General features: G+C 41.5%; 1 protein-coding gene across 1 annotated transcript in view; it reads left to right on the top strand.

Annotated features, from left to right (window-relative positions):
• Positions 1–22,701, top strand: part of CD34 (CD34 molecule) — a 44,234-nt gene extending 21,533 nt beyond the window's left edge. Inside the window, exons 2-8 of the mRNA XM_035123034.3 lie at positions 1,672–1,821; positions 3,033–3,271; positions 3,967–4,047; positions 14,070–14,205; positions 16,850–16,902; positions 20,142–20,306; positions 21,055–22,701. Coding sequence (XP_034978925.1) covers positions 1,672–1,821; positions 3,033–3,271; positions 3,967–4,047; positions 14,070–14,205; positions 16,850–16,902; positions 20,142–20,306; positions 21,055–21,246 — 1,016 coding nt within the window. The 3' untranslated portion in view covers positions 21,247–22,701. The remainder of the gene's footprint in view (positions 1–1,671; positions 1,822–3,032; positions 3,272–3,966; positions 4,048–14,069; positions 14,206–16,849; positions 16,903–20,141; positions 20,307–21,054) is intronic.
• Positions 22,702–23,027: the final 326 nt, after the last annotated feature.

Genomic DNA, 23,027 nt, shown 5'->3' with positions numbered 1-23,027 from the left:
GCCTCAGCTTCAGGATCTGTCCTTCCAATGAGCACTCAGGGCTGATTTCCTTCAGAATAGATAGGTTTGATCTTCTTGCAGTCCATGCACCATAATCTCCTCCAGCACCATAATTCAAAAGCATCAATTCTTCGGTGATCAGCCTTCTTTATGGTCCAGCTCTCACTTCCATTCATCACTACTCCATGGACAAAACTCCATGGACAAAGACAACATCCTGGGTAGTGTCATCTAATACATCAATCATGCTGTTTCAGGCGCTTGGCTCTGAATATTTGTTCTAGACTAATTTTAAGATAATCCAGAATTCTTGGCAGAGAGTGTGTATCCTCTTGCACAACAGACTGTTCTTTTAATAAGGCTGGTGGGTATAAATAAACAACTTACTGAAACACTGGGAAATAATTGATTTATTGTTCTTGTTCTAACCTTTTGACCTGAAGAGAGAACAGGGTGGTATGGGGAGACAGAATTAAAATTCCCCTATTCAAACTAAAGTGCATTTGACTGTTTTCTCTTCTCTACTGCTATATTAAATGAAATAATAAATATTGAAGGCCTTTTGTTATAGCCTTTTAGATTGTGTTTGGGTGGTGGGGTTGTTCTTTTTGCTTGTTATTATGGTATGTTATTATGGTATGTATGTATCTTTGGATGAAGGGCAGTATAGAAATTTAATGAATAGAACAAAAATAATAATAAAATAATTACTGATGAATTTATAAAAGCAATGTATGTTACAGGAAGTCTTGAAATATATCAGAATCCCTCTAAGGTCCCCATTTTAAAAGGAACAAAAATGCAGCTTTTGCAAAATACAAGGAGGAGAAGGAAGGAGATTTTAAACTTATTTTCTTGCTGCCTGTGTTCCAAGATCTGGGGGTCCCTGCCTCTGAGACAAACCTGTCTCCATGTTGAAAGAAACGGTAGTTCAAAAAGGTTTACTTAAGGAACAAAACAGCATTTGTCTCCATCAAACATGTCAAGTTTGAATGGCCTCTGCTAGTAGTGATTGTAATTCGTTTCACTATTAATAAATTGCCTAAAAGAAAAACAAGCGCTTTTAAATCTAAGATGTTGACAGATTATGGCAAAGTCCTGGTCTTTGCCTTGTCATCTCTCGCCTTGACTACTCCTTGCCTCTCATCTTCCCTTGATCCACTTGGCTGGCGGAATTATTCAGCTCTCTCATCACTTGGACAGTATGACATGGACACTTCTCCTTCCATCTCTACATTGGGTTCCTGTCTCCTTACAGATACTACACAAGTTGCTTGTGGGTTCGTGCCCCAAGTTGGGGAAAATATTGCTGCATTGCAGAGAGTTGGACTTGATAGCCCTCATGGTCCCTTCCTATATACAAAATAAATTAGAATAACAATAGTCTGTTTCAGTTTCATGTGTTGCTAAACCATAAAAGGAGCACAGGCAACTTTGATTTTTGTTGGGGACAATGCTAGGTATCTCCATTTTGGTGACAAGAAACCTCTGACTGTGGTGTCTGGGCTGTGATGGCTCTTCCACACCTGCAGTGCATTAAATAATGGGCATGCAACTATGAACAAGGCTGCCTTCTTTGCAGCATTTCTATTCGGAGCCCCACCAGAGACTGAATGACCTACAGTGCTGTATAGCTATAAATCCTTTTCCTTACTTTTCCATATGATTAAGCTGCTGGTGATGGAGCCATATCAACTACTGCACCAACTTCAGAGAGTCCTTCTGCAGTAATACCCAGCAATACAACACAGCCATTGACAACCAACAGTACCACAGAAATGCCACCTGGGAACGTCTCCATCTCAACTACTAAATCAACAGGTAAAAAGGCACTGGTATTGGCTTGATATTTAGGATGATTCTATACTCGGCATTTAGGATGGAATCTCCCTGCATAATTTATTCCCTTTCTTATGGAATGTCCGCACAATTGCACCATCAAATTATTGTCCTCCTATGTTTTCCCAGTGCTGCTCTCATATTTTTTTGGACCAGAGAAATTCCGATGTATTGGCTGGTGGGGGTGGGACAGGACAGGACAGGACAGTAAAGTGGCCAAGTAGGGCAGCGTGGGTGGGGCTCTCTCAGCTTCCCAACACTGCAGGTCACAGCTGCTTACCAAGAAGAGGAAGGGAAAGGTGTGGTGCAGCATATGGTGGCAGGAGTATGGCTGATTCTCAGCACGGTTCTTCCATCTAAGAGGCATACTTTCCACATTTGCCTTGATGAATCAGCCACTCAGCACACTTTCAGTGCATCTTTTAGTGAGTGTTAAATTTTATGTCCTTGTGGTTTTTTGTTTTTATACTCAATATATTAATTAGTGCAAATGCACTTTCCTGGCTATATATTTAAAAAAAATAGTGCAATTCTGCTTAAATAAATGAGCCAACTTTATACTGTTATAATACTGTACTACTAAAAATGGCTTTTCTAGCCACCTTTATTTTGGCCAATCTGTATGTCTGATCCAGAACAAGCAGTAAACAGTTTGGGTTGTGACATTTCACTGGCAGTAATTGGGCACTCTTGAAGTGCTTTAGCACTAATTAAGTTAACTGGGGTGTTGTTGTTTTTAAGGATGTGCCTGGGGAAACCCAGCCAGATGGGTGGGGTATAAATATTATTATTTTTATTTTTATTTTTATTATTATGGATCAGCCAGGCACTTGGGTGAATTGGTCCCTCCCCTACTGTACCCAAGTTGACATCAGGTAGATAAGATAAAGAGAGAGCCATGGCATTATATCCCATGTTTTGTTTTGGGGGTTGTTTTTGCTTTTAGTTTCAAGCAGCGGGGTGGGGTTGGATGGCAAAGTACTCCCAGGAGTTAGGATGGGGAGTGTTTTGACACTTTTCCCTTGCACTATTTCCCATATTTATGTCATACGGAAGTAAATCTGCTATGCTTCTGGAGACATGACACAATCCTGATGCCATTTATCAAGATAGATTCCAGTCAATGCAGGGGCATGGTTTGGTTTTAGAACTTTTCAGGCTTTCCAAGTGTGTCTGTGTGTTCTTTCTTGTAGATCAAATATTTTCAACTGAGGCAACAAATGGTACAAATGTCACCAGCCCTGAAACACTCACCACAAAACCCACTTCAAATACAACAGTGCAAGCATCCCCAACACAGGGCAGTTCCAGAAATGAAACAATTCAAAACACAACTTCAACACCACTTCTGACATCTACTTCTACAGAACTGCCAAAACATACTTTTTCAAATATCTCTACCGCAACTGAAGCTGGTGACAGTAGAGCGATGGTAAGAAGCATGGAGGATTTAGAATGCTGCTTTGGGTGCAATGAAATAGTAGGACAATCTGATTTCTTGATTCAAAGCTAATCCCACTAACTAACCAATTCATTGTTTCAGTCCCATTGGAAAGCGTCTGCAAATTGCAACTCTATATTCTGTTTCTCTATCAACTCCAAGTAAAACCATCTGGTTTGTGCATGTGGAACACCTCTAGTGGAATGCAAAGCTGTCTAGGGCTTAACATTTCCTAATACTAAACCAAGAATGGGCAGCTTCCAGCTACTTAGCTAATCTTAGCCCACCAGAAGGTACATATTTGGCCCACAAGGCTTTTTCTCCCAAAACCATGCCCACCTGCCTGTGGGTAGGGCAGCAGCATTCAATCCTGTGGGGTGCTGCTTCATCAGTGCATTTCCTGTGGGGAACACACTGGCAAAGCAGACCCCTGGAGTGAGCATGACTGAACTGTCCACTCATCAGCTGGTGAGCAAAGAGTCCAATCCTGCTGGGTGCTCCCACCATTCTGCAGATCAACTTCTGCCACCCAGCTATCAAATTTGCCCCACAGGATGGGGGGGGGGCGGGCGATAAGGATCTGGCCCTCTGGACAAAAAAGTTTCTCTACCCCTGCGCTGAGCATGATTATGTACCCACTCCTCCTGCCACAATGACAGTGCTGCTTCTCTTTATTTTTTTTTCAGGTTAACATCACTTGCCTCAATATCAAGAACGTTAAGACCACTGAAGTGATATGCTTGGAAATCAATGAGGAATACTCTTGTGTAAGTAACAACCAGACCATAAGGAATTGGCAGGGTGGAAAAGGCTTTTGGGAAGAGCCTGATGCCTGTCCCAACTTGGAAAAAGTAAAAAAAAGTGGTGCCCATCCTCCATTGCTTTATGCTTTGAATGAATATTTGTGCAGTTTAGTTTTTCATGGGTGATCTGAGTTCCTTCTCTTACCATCACTACTATTACTACTACCATTCTTATTATTTATTAATCACTTTATGAAAAAGCAACTTAACTTTATGAAAAAAGTGACTTAACAGGATACATTATAAACAGATAAAATACAGTTAAATTGTTTTTTTTTGGGGGGGGGGTTTAAGACAATCCAATGCCATCTTCTTACCTTTAATTCACCTGGCCTAATCCATCTTCTATCTCCCAGGCCACTGTATTTAGCCTCTTTTTTAAAAGTATTTACCTTTTATTAAGTTCTACTTTGCTGGTGGTGCTACACTTAAACATGAGGGTTTGACAGTGGGAGAAATGTGTTCCCCTGTTACTTAGCAATAATAATAATAATAATAATAATAATAATAATAATAATAATAATAATAAATACTTTTATTATTTGGACCCCACCCATCTGGCTGGGTTGCCCCTGCCCCTCTGGGTGGCTTCCAACACGTATAAAAACATAATAAAACTAGAAGTTGTTGCCAGTGTCCTCTTTTGGTAGAACGGACGATACTTTCTGCCAAAAACAAATACCTTGGTTGAGACTGCTGTATGGTGCAAGGTGGAGGCTGGGATGTGCAGAGAAGGGGCTGGTTTACAACACAATCTATACATGTTTACTTTGAAATACGTGCCACTATGCAAGGAATGCAAAGAATTGCAGTCTTGTGAAATTTACTTAGTACTAAGTACCACCATGTTAAATGAGATGTCCTCCAACTAAGCCAGCTTAGGATGGAAGCTTCATTCACATATCCAGAGGAGGAGAAATAAAGCAAGGAATGTTTTGGAGAATGATTAAGGAGTGCAGAAAAGCAATTGGAGAAAAACAGACAGGTGAAGGTTATTCTTAATTAAAATTTATACCCCACATTCTATACTCAGGTGAGCTAACAAATAATAAATTGGGGGGTTCATTTAAATAATAATAATAATCTCAACATCTTCTTCTGAAATAAATAGCCCTACATCTAATTCTTATTCATGTGTTTTCAGAACTAAATTCCACTGAGTTAAGTGGGATTTATTCCCCATTCCAAATCAGTGTGTTGGGAATGCAGCCTTAATCGAGTCTTAAAAGGAACAATTTCATTTATATTTGTTAAGGTGCTAGTGAGTCTTACTAGATAAATTATCCCAGAGTATGGTAAACGCAACAAAAAGGGGTCTGCTATATTCCCAAACATTCTGTCCCTTCAAGATTAAGGGAAATCTAAGCAAGGGCTTTCCAGCATATTTTAGTGGGCAAAGAGGCTCAGATGGCTTCTGAGGGAAGACAGAGCTAATGCAGAGGTTCCTCGGTGTCTGCTTGAAGCCTGACACCACTTTCGCTCTCTGTGTGTGCGTGCAGTAATGAATGAAGAGATGGAACAGCACCCTCCCCTTGCCTTTTAGTCCTCCTCTGCATAGTTATGCCGACTGGATCCACAATAAAAGGGCAAGAAAATGAGGAGTGACTGGCTAGGACAAGGTGGGTGTCCTCAAAGAGCGTGGATCAGTGAGGACACCTTATCCCAGGGCCCCCAAAACTAGAGTTTAGTGTTGCAGCCAAAGTAAAATCATTGCTTTGGAGTTTAACAACATCTGAAGGGCCACAGCTTAGCCTACCCTTCTTTAGAGGAACCAGCTGCTGTGGAATAAACTCCTGTGTAGCAATGAAAAGTGGCATTAAGATGGGATTCTTAATCTTACTGTGTTATTGACTTCTGTCCTGTAAATCACACACACACACACACACACACACACACACACACACACACACACACAAACTTGAATTTATGCCTGTTTACATATACTGGAAGCATATCAAGGAGAACTATGCTGAACATCTGTTGAAACAAACTCCTACGGGATTTTACAGTTTAATACTGGAGCCACCTAGTGGATGAAATATCAGCAGGAAAACGAATAGTGTGCATATGTGATGTAATACAGTACTGTACATTTTGTTTCATGATCACAAAATTCAGGCTAGCTATACTGTACTCTAATTCTATTTTTCTGTTTGCTGTACCATTTTGGTGTTCAGTGGTTAGGACTGATCATGTAAAACTTTATCCTAAATATCTGTGTTACCTTTTCAGCCCGTCAGGCAGCATTGCAGCCCTATAATACTGCCATAATTTATATATTGAAATTAATGGCACTGCCATTAGATCTGGCTACTAAGCTTTGATTCTTTGTATTGAAGTTGCGCTTTGAGTAAAGATTCCAATTCTGTCCCAAATGATTTATCTCATCTTTTTATATAGCTGTGCACATTCCCTTAACCTTTAAATCACTAGTGGTACTGATACCGGTTATGGCTTCTAAGTGCTTTTAATAACATAATTAATAGGGCTGAATGTGCTCAGGCTAATGTTTTAGAACACAGAGTTCATATAATGGTCAAATTGATGGTTAATTGATAATTAATAATGAAATACATGTGAACGAGGAGCTTTATAATTTGCACAATTAACAAGGTGCAGATGGGGATCAACAAATCATAGAATTGTAGAGATGGAAGGGACCCCAGGGTCATCTAGTCCAACCCCCTGCAATGCAGGAATCTAACTAGATTATACATGACAGATGGTCATAGAACCTCTGCTTAAAAACCTCCAAGGAGGGAAAATACACTATCTCTTGTGGGAGTCTGTTCCACTGTCAAACAGCTATTACTGTCAGAAAGTTCTTCCTGGTGTTTAGTTGGAATTTCCTTTATTGTAACTTTAACATTTAGGGACCCAGGTGGCGCTGTGGTTAAACCACTGAGCCTAGGGCTTGCTGATCAGAAGGTCGGCGGTTCGAATCCCTGTGACGGGGTGAGCTCCCGTTGCTTGGTCCCAGCTCCTGCCAACCTAGCAGTTCAAAAGCACGTCAAAATGCAAGTAGATAAATAGGAACCGCTACAGCGGGAAGGTAAACGGCGTTTACATGTGCTGCTCTGGTTTGCCAGAAGCGGCTTTGTCATGCTGGCCACATGACCTGGAAGCTATACGCCGGCTCCCTCGGCCACTAATGCGAGATGAGCGCGCAACCCCAGAGTCGGTCACAACTGGACCTAATGGTCAGGGGTCCCTTTACCTTTACCTAACTTTAACATTAACATCCACCTAAATTTATTGGATTATCCAACTGGAAATGGAAAAGTTTAAGAGTAAACTTTGTATTCAAAAGTCGGAGATGGGAATATGAAACTATACCATTCATGCAACAGCAACAGTTCTCTGGCCTGAGGGATGCCCTGTTAGGGGTGCTCCTAACAAGTACTGAACACAAACACGAATACAAATTTCTGAAGCTATTGTGAAGAGTAGAGTAGGCCCTCTAAACCAGCGTTTCTCAACCGCTGTTCCGCGGCACAGTAGTGTGCCGCGAGACACCGGCTGGTGTGCCGCGGCGTGCCGGGCTGCCAGGGGCGCCGAGCCGCTGCACCCGCGGCAGTCGTCCGGGGCCCGCGGCAGTTGCGCCCGACTCCCGAGCTGTGCGGTGCCTGAGGCGCCCGTCATCACAGCCACACTGTGTGGGAGGGGGCAGGGGCTGACGCTGACGCTCCCGACGTTCGGGAGTCCTTTGCGCATGTGCAAAGCGCAGCTGTGGACTCCGGCGGTTTCTCCCGAACATCGGGAGTTGTCTGGCGCCCTCCAGACGGCCGCAAGGCGCCCGCCGGAGTCTGCGCTGTGTGGGAGGGGGCAGGGCTGATGCTCTCATGGTCTCCCGACTCTGCCAGCCAGGTCTCCTTCTCCCGACGTTGGCAGCCCGGCGCAGCTCACGGGGCGCCCAGGGGCCGTCAAGGCAGGTGCTCGGCTCCCGTCGGCGGCCCTTCTCCCGCCATGGCTGCCGCCGCGCACCCGGCTGGGATCCAAGCAGGCGGCCGCGGGGCGGGTGTGTCGCTGGGTTCGCTCCTCCTCCTCCTCCCTCGGCGGGGCTATGAACTCCGTGTAGGTGTGTTTAAACTTTTATTGATGAAAAGTAAACTCTTCAGCATAAGTCTGTCATGATATTAACACGTATTTTCATTTTAGGCAGGCTAAATCATTTCGATTAATGACACAGCACTTCCTGTCGAGAATCCCATCAAAACAATTTTGCATAGGTGTACGCCACACATTTCATTAAAGTGCGCATCCAGGGAACCCCCCCCCCAAAAAAAACCCATTTATTGAGTACATAATCATAAAAGGACATCATTTTTATTCATCAAACTAATGAAACAAAAGTTTCACTATTTCTTTTAAATTAACAACCAAACTTTAAAAATACAATCTTAAGTGAGACACAAATTACTATCTTTTTGGCAAGTGTTTCTTACAGTCATAATTATATAGTCAATATAGGGCGGCACAGAATTAATTTTTTAAACTTTTTTAATGGTGGTGTGCCTCGAGATTTTTTTCATGGAGCAAGTGTGCCTTGGCCCAAAAAAGGTTGAGAAACACTGCTCTAAACTATACTAAGGCCTGGAGATGTCCACTTCAGAGTGGTGCATAGAAGGACTTTCACTGTGGTGGCCCCTGAGATTAGGTAGGCACGAACTGCTAGTTGCTTTTGTCAGCAACTGGAAACATACCTCCACATCCCTAGGTTATCCCTGATAGTCAATACAGGCTTTTGCCATCTCTGGTTATTGTGGCATAACAATGATTTTAATAAATAACAATAAATATTATGCAGAATCAATGTTATTAGGAAAAGTTCCAGATTTAATGTATTCAAAAAAATTGACATTGCCCTCAGCCATCCTTTGAAATTCACACGTTTCTGAATTTTGTAATGAAATTTTCCAACCAAGTCATGTGTACAAAAATGCATTTACTAGGGTAAAATGCATGCATTAGTGGAAATAGCATAAGCGAATACATTATATTATGGGGAATTGTTTCACAAAACTGTGCATATTAGGCAAAGCTGCATACAAAAATGTGTATGTTAGGAAAAAATTGTCCTAAAATGCTAACTGATTCATGAGGACTTCTAAAAATATTTTTTCACAAAGTGATGTTGTAATGTGGAGAACTGACCTTAAGTATGGAAAAATGGGAACTCAGAGAAACCAAAAGTGACAGATTTGCCCATCCCTAGTCTGAACTGCTATTTCTGAGAAAACTGATAACTGCATCTGAGTTGTGTGTAGATAGAATAGACTGCAGTACTTCTCTGTTTTCCTGTTGCCCTTTCCCAGTAAACTGCTTTATATCTCTGTTCTGTACAGAGGAAACTCTGACATTCTTTCAAGAGTTCTTTCCACAGCAAAGGAAAAACACTACAGAGGAGTGTTTTTCCTCAAACCTATCAAACTAATGTTTATGGGAACAGTTTGACTAGGTTTTATTTTAACTTCCATTTTCCCAGGCATAAAGTATTCTGTGACATATAATGTCGTCGTCCGTCCGTCCCCATCAAAAGCCATTTGTAGTGATAGTGAAGTTTGCTGGATATATATTTTAAATGGTCCGATACTTGGGCTTGGAATCTGCATATCTGAAAAGATCCTTTCAATTAGAAATCTAGCAAGTGGGAGACAGCTGGGCTAGAGTCTTTCTTCCTTATGTGCAAGTGTTTGTCTGTCTGTCTGTCTGTCTGCTTGCTTGCTTGCTTGCTTGCTTGCTTTTTAAAGAAGTTTGTTTGTTTGTTTGTTTGTTTGTTTGTTTGCTGTTTTTGTTCCTTTGTAACATGGGGAAGCATTTAAAAAATGACACACACATACACCAATCCCCTGTAACTTAAAGTAGAAAAATGCTGTTGTTGTTTAGTCGTTTGCCAGAGCATGCCAGGCACTCCTGTCTTCCACTGCCTCCCGCAGTTTGGTCAGACTCATGTTGGTAGCTTCGAGAACACTGTCCAGGGAGGTTGTTTATTTCAGCTGTATCATTCCTATTGTTTGAGGGATGAATCAGTTGACTGTCTAGCTGCCAGTTGGGAATGTTTCGAGGTTCTCTTGGGTAAAGTTTGTGTGATACAGATTACTCAGTCAGATGGTCTTGACACAAAAAGACTACATTACTTGTGCAAGCAAAACATTATTATTCATGTGAGTGATAGTGTTTGAACCATGCATCAACAGAAAATACCACTAGGCATTGTGATTGCAGCTGTTACCAATTCTATTCAGCTCAGTTCAAGCTGTTGATAGAACAGAATAAAACAGCCAGTGGCAAGAGTGTGCAAGTCGAGTTAATTTGATAGGCTAAGTTCTAATAAAAGTTTCCCATGAATCCAACCTTATCTCAAGAAAATGCTGTAATCTTTTGTTGTGGATTCCAGTTCTCTCTATAATGGGCAAATATTAACAATCTTATGTTTAGGTTGGAGATTGAAATCTGGATCTTGAACATAACTGGAAAAATGGGCCAGATGACATAATCCCTTCAAAAACAGATGTTTTCCCTGATGTACACTTGGGAGCATTAAGTTTGTTGTTCTCTTAGGAATCATTTGCCCCAAACCATGCTGTGAAAGCATGATGGGAATAAAGTTACATATATAAAAAATGACAGGGGAATAATGAAAACCACAAAGGCTATTATATCATAATGGGTAAAAGACTGAGCCAGCTGAGCCAGGAAGTCTTGAATTAAAATTTTGCCTCTATCACTAGTTCATTCAGTGGCCTCCAGCAAGCCACTCTTACTCAACTTCAGCTCCCCACCTGCAATATGGAGGTAACAACAACAACAAAGGGCTGTATCTAACAAAGTCTTACTTGGAGTAGACCTATTGGAATTAATCAACCTAAGCTAGCAATGCTCATTAATATTGTTACAGATCTGGAGCAATGGAGTTTGAGGGTGCAAGGGCACCCATAACTGCTAGAGTTAGTGAATGGTAAAGGTAAAGGGGCCCCTGACCATTAGGTCCAGTCGTGACCGACTCTGAGGTTGCGCGCTCATCTCGCATTATTGGCCGAGGGAGCCGGCGTATAGCTTCCAGGTCATGTGGCCAGCATGACAAAGCCGCTTCTGGCAAACCAGAGCAGCACATGGAAACGCCGTTTACCTTCCCGCTGTAGCGGTTCCTATTTATCTACTTGCATTTTGACGTGCTTTTGAACTGCTAGGTTGGCAGGAGCTGGGACCAAGCAACGGGAGCTCACCCCGTCGCAGGGATTCGAACCGCCGACCTTCTGATCAGCAAGCCCTAGGCTCAGTGGTTTAACCACAGCGCCATGTTAGAAAGTAATAAAGGGGTAGTATTTAACTGATTTTTTGAGTATTGAAGGGAAGATGCCAGACCAGTGAAAAAATAACAGGCGAAACTCCATTTCCAAGCCAAGGCATCACCTGGGATAGATGGCAAAAAGTGTTGATGGCCCATCACAGAGAAATCCTTGGGTCTCTGCAAATGGAGATTGCCAAGTTTACACTGAGTGATGACATAGGTTACAGGAAAATTGTGACCCTTCAAAGGCTTGGAATAGCAGAGAGAAGGGAGGGCAAGCAGAGAGAAGGGGAGGAATTACTTGGCATGGGGCTTCTGGGAAGGAGAAGCAGGAAGTGGTGAGAACTCAATGTGGGAGGCTGAAGGGCAGATGTGACACTAAGAAAGCCTATGAATGCAATGCTGAGCTTCTGTGAAAGACCAACCACTCCTGTGATGTGAATGCTGTAAACTCTGCACTCTCTCCATCTGCACCCAAGTTGTGGTTATGTGTTAATAAACCATATTTCTTAAAGACCCAACAGTCTCATCCACATCTTAATTCCCAATGGGAACACAACCCTGGACCCCCTGGAATCTTGCTGTGTCTCAACAAAGATTGAGGGTGGCACATAACCTTTGTAAAAATACGAATAAGTCTACTCTGAATAGGACTGCCATTTGATACAACCAGAAACATCACTCAGATAACATACGCAAAGAATTTTCAACATTCTCTCATTATTATTACTACTAAAATAAAAAAATTCCTTCAGTAGCACCTTAAAGACCAACTAAGTTTTTATTTTGGTATGAGCTTTCGTGTGCATGCACACTTCTTCAGATACCATGGTATCTGAAGAAGTGTGCATGCACACGAAAGCTCATACCAAAATAAAAACTTAGTTGGTCTTTAAGGTGCTACTGAAGGAATTTTTTTATTTTACTTCGATCCAGACCAACACGGCTACCTACCTGTAACCAGAACTATTATTACTACTGTTATTTATTAGACTTGTTAGCTGCTTAGTACCAAATTACGTGTCTTCAAGGGACTTACAGCGCTTCTAGAAACACAAGCATATTACAGGCAGTGTGTGACTATTTTACGTGCATCTGATTGACAAGCAATCATGCACATGCTCATCTCTGCCAACCCAATGTGGCCCGAAAACAGGGTGGAACAGGGCGTGCTTATGCATACTCCACTAATGCTCATGAGGGTCAAAAACGGGGAAACACCCCCCACACCCACACCCACATATATATACACACACCATATTTTGCACCATTGTAATGTACTCTAGCCATATATAAATTAAATAAAAGCTTCTGGTGGAACATTTACTGACTCATTTCTAACTTTCTGCCTACACAAGGAGCTATCATCTGAGAATTGCAAAGTTTCATAAATGGATCCATGGTTGGGACTCTATATTTCTGACCACTGATGGTTTCTTGCTGCTTACCTTGGCTGAATTTATATAAAACATTGAAAACATAACACTTGACTGAAATACTTAACACTCACTCTCAGGCTTCTGATCCACCAAACCTGCCTATTCTAGAACTTTGTGTGACTTCTGAATATTTATTTTTAGCTCTGTTTCACCAGAGTCTGGCCCTGACCCTGACTCACAAGACATGTATATATTGGATTCCAAAAGCTCCATCCTGTTTGACGCACAGATTGACCAAAAGGAGGAAAAAGCTGCAAGACCCTAACTTTCTCCTCAGTCTCCTCCTTCTCAAGCGCCACAATTGTTTGGAAGAGGGATCACTTTATTTCAATCTCTGTGTGGGAAGATTTTATCCATTGTGAAACCCGCAGTGAAAGAGCCATCTGAAATACGGCATTTCCAAAACAGGAAGGCCAAGTGTTTCTTTGTTATTTCCCTCTTCTCCTCCCTGGTGACAATGAAAAAGGAGGTAGTGCTTATGATTTCAAAACAATAAGAGCTGCCTTGGCTTCTTTCCCATTACATCCTTACAGAAGATAATCCTAAGTAGGATCCACTTGGTCACTGTGTAATATTAAAATGTAGTTGATTATAATGGCATATATTGATTATGTAAGTCATCAACTTTAAAATTGCTTTTATGGAAAATTATTATTATTTATTTGCCATCAATATGTACAGATATGAAATTGTTGACAAATATTTTGGTTCATGTTCCCTCTTTTTGTTAGTCTATCTTTTATTCTTTAACAATTGTGCTCCTGAATCTGTTCATCCAGTGTAGCTATCACAGGGCAAAGTACAACTTTCATTGGCATAGCTACCAGTAAAGCGAAGCTTAGTCCAGAGCTTAGTTTTCCTAAGCCCTGTAGCTCTGTTCTCACTTGCCATTAATAATAACTCATGATGAAACATCCACATCCCAGTACCAATGCACCATCATATAACATTCCAATGGCCAATTGGAGCAAATTATACCAATTAACTAAAAGAGGGAATCTGTATCTATGTGGGTTATAGCAAGGAACTTTACCTTTGTGGGACTGGTTCACCCACCCCATGGAGTCCTTTGCTCATGAGGTCCGCAAGCAACTGCCACTGACATTGTATTCTATTTCTTTGGAAAGCTTTTGAGTTCTACAGAAGCCAGTGTCAGCCTACTTGGCTAATTGATATTGGTATACTATAAACTAATGCTGAAGAGAACATTTGTTTAACATATGTTTGTTTGACTTTTCTTTTCTGGCTTTTTGCAGCACCAGTTCCAAAAAGAAAAAGGAATGGGTCTAAGAAATGTGGTTTGTGAAGAGAACCCATCTCAATGTCATATCAAACTGTCAGAATCAGAAGTGAAGCGCAACTGCATACTGCTGGTTGCGGCAGCTAATAAAGGTCAGTTGAGTAAATTGGTGTAAAACTTATGTAAAGAGATATGGTTTTACCGAGATTGTGTATATATGTCAGGGAGTGAGCGGTTTGTTGAAGTTAGATAATTTATGTTTCAGTGAGTTCTGTTTTCATTACTTCACACTTGAGAGGGTGGTGGGGTACGGAAAGCGAAATTTCATCAGTAATTCGTTCTCAATGCATCATCTGTTCCTTAAAATGTAAGATCCTCCAAATGAAGGTACAGAATTCCACAGTCTCAAGAATATCCCATCCAGTATCTCATGCTTGAAAAACATAAAACAAACAACACTATAGTACTAATCTACAGTTGCGTGTGATGGGCATCTGGCTGTGAATTTTCTGTTGTTTCTTCCCTTCCAGTTGTTATTTCTTTAAACTTCATTATGAATTGTAAAGGTAAAGGGGCCCCTAACCATCAGGTCCAGTCGTGACCGACTCTGGGGTTGCGCGCTCATCTCGCATTATTGGCCGAGGGAGCCGGCGTATAGCTTCCAGGTCATGTGGCCAGCATGACAAAGCCGCTTCTGGCAAACCAGAGCAGCACATGGAAACGCCGTTTACCTTCCCGCTGTAGCGGTTCCTATTTATCTACTTGCATTTTGATGTGCTTTCGAACTGCTAGGTTGGCAGGAGCTGGGACCGAGCAACGGGAGCTCACCCCGTTGCAGGGATTTGAACCGCCAACCTTCTGATCAGCAAGCCCTAGACTCTGTGGTTTAACCCACAGCGCCACCTGGGTCCCGTCATTATGAATTGTACCCACACCCAAAAAGATGGTGGGCATTTTTACTCCTGAGCTTTAAAGCAGTTCTTGTTGCAGTTGCTGTAATACAGGAATGGAGCAACTTTTTCAGCCTGAGGGCCACATTCCATCATGGGCAACCTTGAAGGGAGCACATGACAGTGGTGGGTGAGGCCAGAGGCAAAGGAGGACAGAGCATTTGTACTGTAGGCTACATTCCACTCACAAGGTCTGGCCCAATACATTTTGCTGTCTGAGACAAATGACAAGATGGAGACTCCCACAATTCCATGTACAAAAGCCAACCAAAGTGGCAGTTGAAATTTACTTCAAAACTGGCAACAGGATACATACCCTCCAAGTGTCCTGATTTTTCTGGGATGAGCCCAGAATTCCTAAAGCTATCACAGCTTCTGACTTGATCCTGGGGCACCCCAATTTCCCCCAGCTACTGGACAGGGGCCACAGAAGCACCTCCTGGGGCAGCTGCAGCATTGGGAAGGAGGCATAAGGGCTCCTTCCCAGAGTCTAGTTAGCACTTAGTAGACTTTGGCAAGAAGGTGGGTGGACTCTCAGACCCTGTCAGAGCCCTCATGCCTTCTTCCTGAAGACATACAAGCCTCGCCTCTTGCTGCTTTCTTCAGGTGAGGGAGAATAGGCTTTCCCAGCTATTGCACTGCTCCCGTGCCTCTGATTCCAGACTGTCCAACTATAGTAAAGTTTTCTCTGGCAGGTTCGTTGTTTTGTTTGCTTGTTTCTAGTTACCCCCAACTTCATTGCTAGATGATAACCAATTCATAACCAACTAACAACACCAAAAAGAAGAAAAACTATGTTCCCCCCTGCTTGGGTTCAGCCTTTGAGTGTGACCTATCACTTTTCTGGCTGCATTTGTGGCATTGCAATAAAGTGGTATGTTCTCCTTGATCTGTAACCTAGAGCTTTCCAAACTTTGTGTCACGACACGTTTGTGTGTCAGCTGCCATGTGTAGGTGTGTCATGTGAATGCTCTTATAAAGGGTTAGTTTAAGCTCCGGTAGGCTAGTAAAACTGAATTACTGTGTTGTGAAATGATGCATGTCTAAAAAGTGTGTCACCAACATGAAAAGTTTGGAAAGCTCTGCCCTAACAGATGGGAGTGGGCAGGAGAGGGAAGAAATGGAGGGGTAGCATAGTGCATGAGGTCCAGTGTTGCAGCAGTTAGGTTGTGCGATTTCTTTTCGGGGAGAGCGAGCGCAAGTGAGAGCTGTGTGAGGTTGGGAAGCAGCGGACTGCCCTCTCGCACTCTTGTGGTGGCAGGAAGATGCTATGTTAGGAGGAAGAAGGCAAGTTGGATGGTATGCATAGCAATGTCTGCTCCATGCCTGTCTTCCACCTGAGGCAGCTGTGTCCCTCTGCCCCAAGGCAGGGCCAGTTGTACCAGCCATGCAAAAGCCAGAGGATTCTATACAAACACACCTCTCTCTCCAATCTTCACCCAGATAAACAAAAGACATTAGCACAGTTCAAGGATATATTGCGGCCAGGCAAAGCACACGCGGACAATGCAAAGCTAATGAGGGGTGTGGCCTGGGGGAAAGTCCTAAGAGCCAGGCAGAGAAGCCTGGGTGTTCAGCCTATGGACCAGACCCTGTTTTTATAATATAAAAGTAGATTTAGTGTTGCCCAGAATGCTCATCCACAATACAAATATGCCATGAGTAATCAGGTGCTCTTACAAAAAGCACAAGTGATGTTTTGGTGATATAAGTTTGTGTGTGAAAATGCTTGTTGTCCTCATAGTCTCTTCCAGTTTTACAACAATGAATACCAAAGAAAGGTAACAGATGGACACAAATTTTATTGTGTGATTGATCTAACTTTTGTTTGTTTTGAAATCAACAGGTCCAAGTGCATTAGAAACGGTTCTTCACCAGAAGGCAGCGTTTTTGGAACAGGTAATAAATGAGGGGTAGGTAATAAATTAAGAATGTGGGGGAGCTGAGTTAGGTACAATAAGAAACCGCAATATCTAAAATATGTTAAAATCTGGACAAAATATGTGAGTGCTAGTAACTCTCTGTCGTAGAAATCATATGAATGTCCAACTGTCTCATTAAGATGTTAGGAGAGCCCCTTTCCCTCCACAGAGCTACAATTCCCATACTTTCATGGAAAGATGGGTTGACTGTTAAACCACTCTGATAATTTGTAGCTCAGTGAGGGGAATAGGGGTCTCCAAGCCACTTTCAACATGCTTAACAAACTACAGTTTCCAGGATTCTTGGAGTAAAGACTGTTTAAAGTGGTATGATACTGCTTTAAACCCTTTTAACTTTGAACCATAGCTGCCAAGTTTTCCCTTTTCTCACGAGGAAGCCTATTCAGCATAAGGGAATTTCCCTTAAAAAATGGGAGAACTTGGCAGCTATGCTTTGAACTAGGCCCAGTAACATGTGCTTCACTTTTTAAGCACTGCCCCATCAAGTCTAGCCAAAGCATGTTGCCACTGGCTTAGCATTCAAGGTATCTTAACCAACATCTATCTATCTATCTATCTATCTATCTATCTATCTATCTATCTATCTATCTAGTACTTTTTTCTGGGGGGTATGCAGGGGTATGCATACCCCTAAACATTTTGTGAATCTTTGTACTTTTGTCCATTTACTGTATTTACTTTTCCTGATTTGAACTGTAAAATGGTGATTTTCTTGAGTCAAAATGAGAGTACCTCTAAACATTTTTTTTAGAAAAAAGCACTATCTGTCTGTCTGTCTGTCTATCTATCATTTCTCACTCTTTCATACACACACAGACACAGACACAGACACAGACACAAACACACACACACACACACACACACACAATATGTCTGCATATGATTTGCTTATATAAATTATGTGGAAGGACGTGTGGATCCAGAATTGGCCTCCACAGTCAGTTATCGACTCACTTTTAAAACCATGTTTATGGAAGATAATCTTACTCGGCTACGAGTGATCACCAAAGAAGAAGATCAACATTGTTCTGTCTAAACAAAGCATATAACAATATATTGAGAGAGATATGCCACAAGTGGTTTATTCTTATTTATATTCAACCTTTTCCCCAAAACCAGGCCTTAAGGCAGTACACAAAAATTAAAACAAACGTGAAAAGCTAAAAGCATAAAGGATTACAGTTAAAAAGCAATTAAACTATAATAGAATTAACATGACATGAAAACAGATCTATAAAATCAAGTAAATAAAAGTCTTTCCCCTAAAAAACAGTCAGTTCCCAAAAGCCCACTGGAATAAAACAGTCTTCACTTTGCTGGCAGAAATATAAGGAGGAGGGAGCCTATTTAGCTTCTCTAGGAAGGGAGTTCCAAAGTTTGGGATCAGCCACTGAGAAGGCTTTATAAAGTTATCACCTTTGTGCAGTCATCACTTCTGAGCCCAGTCAAGTTTTTATGCTGCAGGGGTTATTATATTGCTAGGGCCAATTATATTGCTAGACCTACAGTACTATCATAGTTTTAATAAAGGCATGCAGTAGTAATTCACTGCACATTTTGGCACTTTACATCTTCAAAGTGTAATAATACATTTATTAATTAATCCTCACTATTCTCTAGTGAGGCAGGTCTCTGCTTGTAAAGCTGGACTCCAGGCACCTATAAAAATAGCACTGAAAAGCTAAATGTGCACATTGCTGCCACAGCTGTCATGCAGTAAATCTCAGGGAAAAACCACTGGGTAAAAAATTAATTTTGGAGATACCGGTAGTTGAAAATTAGATGCGATGCAGGAAGCAGCAAAATGTGAGACATAGGTGTCGTATGCACTTCAGGGTGCCACCCAGAGTAGCTGGGGAAGCTGAGCCAGATGGGCGGGGTATAAATATTATTATTATTAGCTTGATTGTGAGTACAATTCATAGCACTGAAAAGGGGAATGGAATCATTTCCCATATGCTAGTATACAGGATGCTAAACTGAGCATCAGGGCAGTGTGATATGGGATTTCCATGCTGGTTGTATCTAGTGATGGGGAGAAATTCTATTTGGTCTGCATTTAAAGGCAAACTTACCTAATTTGCACTTTTCCAAAACAAAGTGAGAACCAAAACCCAACCATCCTTCAAAATTCACACTTCTCTGAGTTTTGCAGTGCAGTTCTTGATCATGTAATGTGCACAAAAATACACATTCTAGCTGTGCTTTTCTTCCGGAAAAAAGGTGCCGGAACTCACCATGAAGTTGTTACCAGTGCTTTTCTTCTAGGGGGGAAAATGTGCTGGTACTGTGTAACCTTGAGTACTCCCAGAAAAAAGCACTTCATACTAATGCAAAGCATATATTAGTGAAAACAACATATAAAAATGTATAGTATTAGGGAAAATGTAATGCAAACATCTGTATATCAGGTAAAATTGCATTTAAAAAATGTGTATTTTAGGAGAAATCTCCACAAGCTAGGACTTGTTTTCAAAGCTTGACTGACACTTTAAGCACTTTGAAACATCATGTGTATTCACAGGGCGGCCCAGGTATTAGGCAGGCTGCTGTAGGTGGTGGAAGCCCCTTAAAGGGCATCCCCATGTGTGCCCCACCTGCCCCACTGCCTCCACCATTGGCAGAGAAGTAGCGCTGATTTCTGGTGAGGGCTCAATGGAATCATCTCACCCAAAATTGGCACTAGTACCAGCACCACTGCTGTGCTGGTGGTGGAGGCAGCAGGGTGGACAGGGCAGGGAGGCACTTCCTGTTTCTCCTCAAGTGGTGAAATGGCACCCACCGCCCCTGTGTAGTCAGTTGAACAAATTTCCTTCAAGAAGAAAATAAACCCAAGGGTAGATAATATTATATTAAAAGTTGTAGCAATTTTCAGGTGCTCCTTAGAACTTTCCGTTGGTTTTCACTAGGGGCTGCATCAATACTTCCATTGGGAGGGGAGGAGAATTTTCAAAAACGGTACCTAGGCTATGGTCTAATCTTATATGTGAAAGTAAGTTCTACTGTAAGTACCTTGCAGTGAGACTGGGATAGTAAATGTGTCTGTAAATTTTATCTTTCACCTTTCCCCTCCCAACCCTACTTGAAATTGAAAAAAGAAACCGAACTGAGAATTTTGGGTGTAAATGGGAGAGCCTCTGAATGTAATATGCTTCCTGATTATGTTATTTTTGGCTCTGTTCTGTATTTTTTCAGATAGGGATAAAGCCCCACAAACAGGAGGACATTTCGAGTCACAAGGACTATTCCCGGAAGACACTTATTGCCTTGGTCACCTCTGGTTTGCTGCTGGCATTTCTGGGATTGGCTGCATACTTCCTTATGAAACGACAGAGCTGGAGCCCCATGGGAGAGAGGCTGGTTAGTGCTTATAGCTGGCAAAACAAGTAGAGAGATCTCTAAGTTCAGCAGGAGTGTGAAAGGAAGAATGGTGGAAGCTTTGTAGAGACTGCTTGCTGGCTAAGAATTTCAAATAGTTAGCTGTCTATTTCAGGAGTTTAAAAAGAGGCGAGTGATGGTGAAAAAGATGTAGTGAGCCTACTTTTTTTTACGTTAGCAATTAACACATCTTGTTAGACCAGGGGGAAAGTTGAACTGCTTGCGGTTGTTCCAAAAAAGTTGTCCCCTACCATTCAACTGAAAAAGTTTAATGATAATAAAGGACATGAGAAATAATATTATTCTTTGATACATGGGTTGCCTTCCTGTTTATGGTTCCCTCTTTATAGCTTGTACTGTATTGTGCTGCCAACATCCAACTTCTAACTCTACCAGTTATATTCAATTGTAATTACATTTGTGTTTACAGATTAATATTTTGAGATGTTCGTATATTGGTACACAAACTCAGCAAACCGAGAGCTGAAATTTGTATTATACTTGTTTGCATGTATAAACAAGCCTGAAGACCCCCCCCCCTTTTTTTTAAGGCAAAGGAGCTGTAGAAGGAGGCAATGCAAGAGGGAGCAATATTTTTCCCAATAGCAGAAATGCCTGAGTTAAAGACCAAATGTTTCTTTTCGGTGTGAAATTTAAACCAATTTGTTGTCCACTTGATTCAGTTATCTAACTCTGCATTTTGTTATTATTTTCTGCCTCCTCCATTTAGGGTGAAGATCTATATTACACAGAAAATGATAACCATGGCAACACTGTGGTTTCTGTGGCTTCTCATGAACCGTCTGACCTGCAGGATAAACCAAACTTCAATGGAGGGGCTCGGGAAAATGGGACTGGTCAACCAACCTCAAAAAATGGACATTCAACCAAGCCCCATGTTGTGGCTGACACTGAACTGTGAAAAGGATATGGCCAAAAGCCTTATTAACGTGGCTTGAAAGACCAGAGTGGAAATATAGAGGAGCTAGAGTGCAAGGGTGCCATAAATGGAATCATAATCATTTTATCTTTTACAAAGAATTCAAAAATCCCATTCCAAAGCATACATTTTTAACAAGCTGCCACAGGACTTAGTGGTGCGCACAAGCTTTTGTTTGCTTAGCAAGCTGCTTCAATGGGATTTGGCTTGTTCATAGTATCTTTTTTTGCTCTCTCTCAGACCAAAATAAGATGTGACTGTCCCTTACAGCCATCTATCTAGGGAAAGGACAGGGGTGCTTCTCTAGAAATTTAGAGTAGATTTATCATTGTTAGGAATCTCCTTTTCAGCTCCAGTGCTGATTAGGGGGAGGAAGGATCTCTTCACAGTGAGAATAAATAAAAATAAATGTTAATGAACAATAAGGCATTTTACCACCTAGGTCAGCAATTCTGAGTACTGATTCACATGATGACCCTTTTCTCATGGTAAAGTCAACATAAGAGAACCGATATTGTGAATGCTCAAACACATGGCTGTATTTTGCCTCAACCTAGCTCAACCCACATTTAATTTTTTTCACGATACAAAAAATTGCCATTTGGATGCTCTATTTATTGGTCCAAGTCACTATACTAAATCAATGAAAAGGCAACCTGAGAGTTAAAACAAATTGTGTGCATCAAACCTCAGGAAACCCACTAACATTGTTACTTCTTTGGTAGATATCATTTGTCATTCCCACATCTAGACCCAGCTCAGGCATCTCACTCCAGCCTTTCTACTATGTGATGCAATGCCCTTAACACACACTGACAAGAACTCAGCAGCCGATCCCACAAGCCTTCTCAAGTACCATTTGGCAATCACCAAACAACATAAGACGACTGGGCGTATAAGACAACCCCCAACTTTTCCAGTTAAAATATAGAGTTTGGGATATACTCACTGTATAAGAAATACGACCCGGCGTGTAAGACGACCCCTGACTTTTGAGAAGATTTTCCTGGGCTAAAAAGTAGTCTTATACGCAGGAATATACTGTAAACTTAATGGGGCTTAATTCTAAGAAAACTTGTATATGACTTGTGTTGTAAATGAAGTAAACTGACTGTTTGGAGCTTTTGAACCCTATTTCCAAACAAACAAACAAACAAACAAACAAGAGTATGTTTGTAAATGTAAATCTTTGCCTTAATCACATCTGGTGTCTCACTTTTTGTATATTTGTTTTGCTCTATATATTTCCCTTTCCCCCCCCCCAAAAAAAAAAGAATACTAGGAAGCTGTTTCCTTATGTTGTGCTTTATTATTCCTATTCCCCAAGTTAAATGCCATTCTGGGGTTTGTTGACTCTGTATTATTATTTTTGTATGTTGTACAATGCAGTACAAAATATGAATAGGCTTTGAAATGAATTACCTTTTCTTCCCCCAACCCAGTCAGTATGATCATTATTATTTTACATTTAAACCTGCAGATTATCAATAGGGATAACAGGAAATTCTAATATGAATGATGCTTGGATCTCGGATAATGTGTCCACCATCCAGTGACTTAGGCCACATCTTCACAACACATTTTAAGCAGTATTGTACCACTTTAAACAGTCACGGCTTCCCACAAAGAATGCTAAGAACTGCAGTTTATTAAGGGCATTAACAGTTGTTAAAGGTAAAGGTAAAAGGACCCCTGACCATTAGGTCCAGTCGTGACCAACTCTGGGGTTGCGTGCTCATCTCGCATTATTGGCCGAGGGAGCC

Source organism: Zootoca vivipara, chromosome 7 (assembly GCF_965207765.1).
Source record: "Zootoca vivipara chromosome 7, rZooViv2.hap1.1, whole genome shotgun sequence".
Classification (NCBI taxonomy): Eukaryota; Metazoa; Chordata; class Lepidosauria; order Squamata; family Lacertidae; genus Zootoca; species Zootoca vivipara.
Note: the sequence above shows the minus strand (reverse complement) of the source record. Positions and strands in the feature narration are given on the sequence as shown.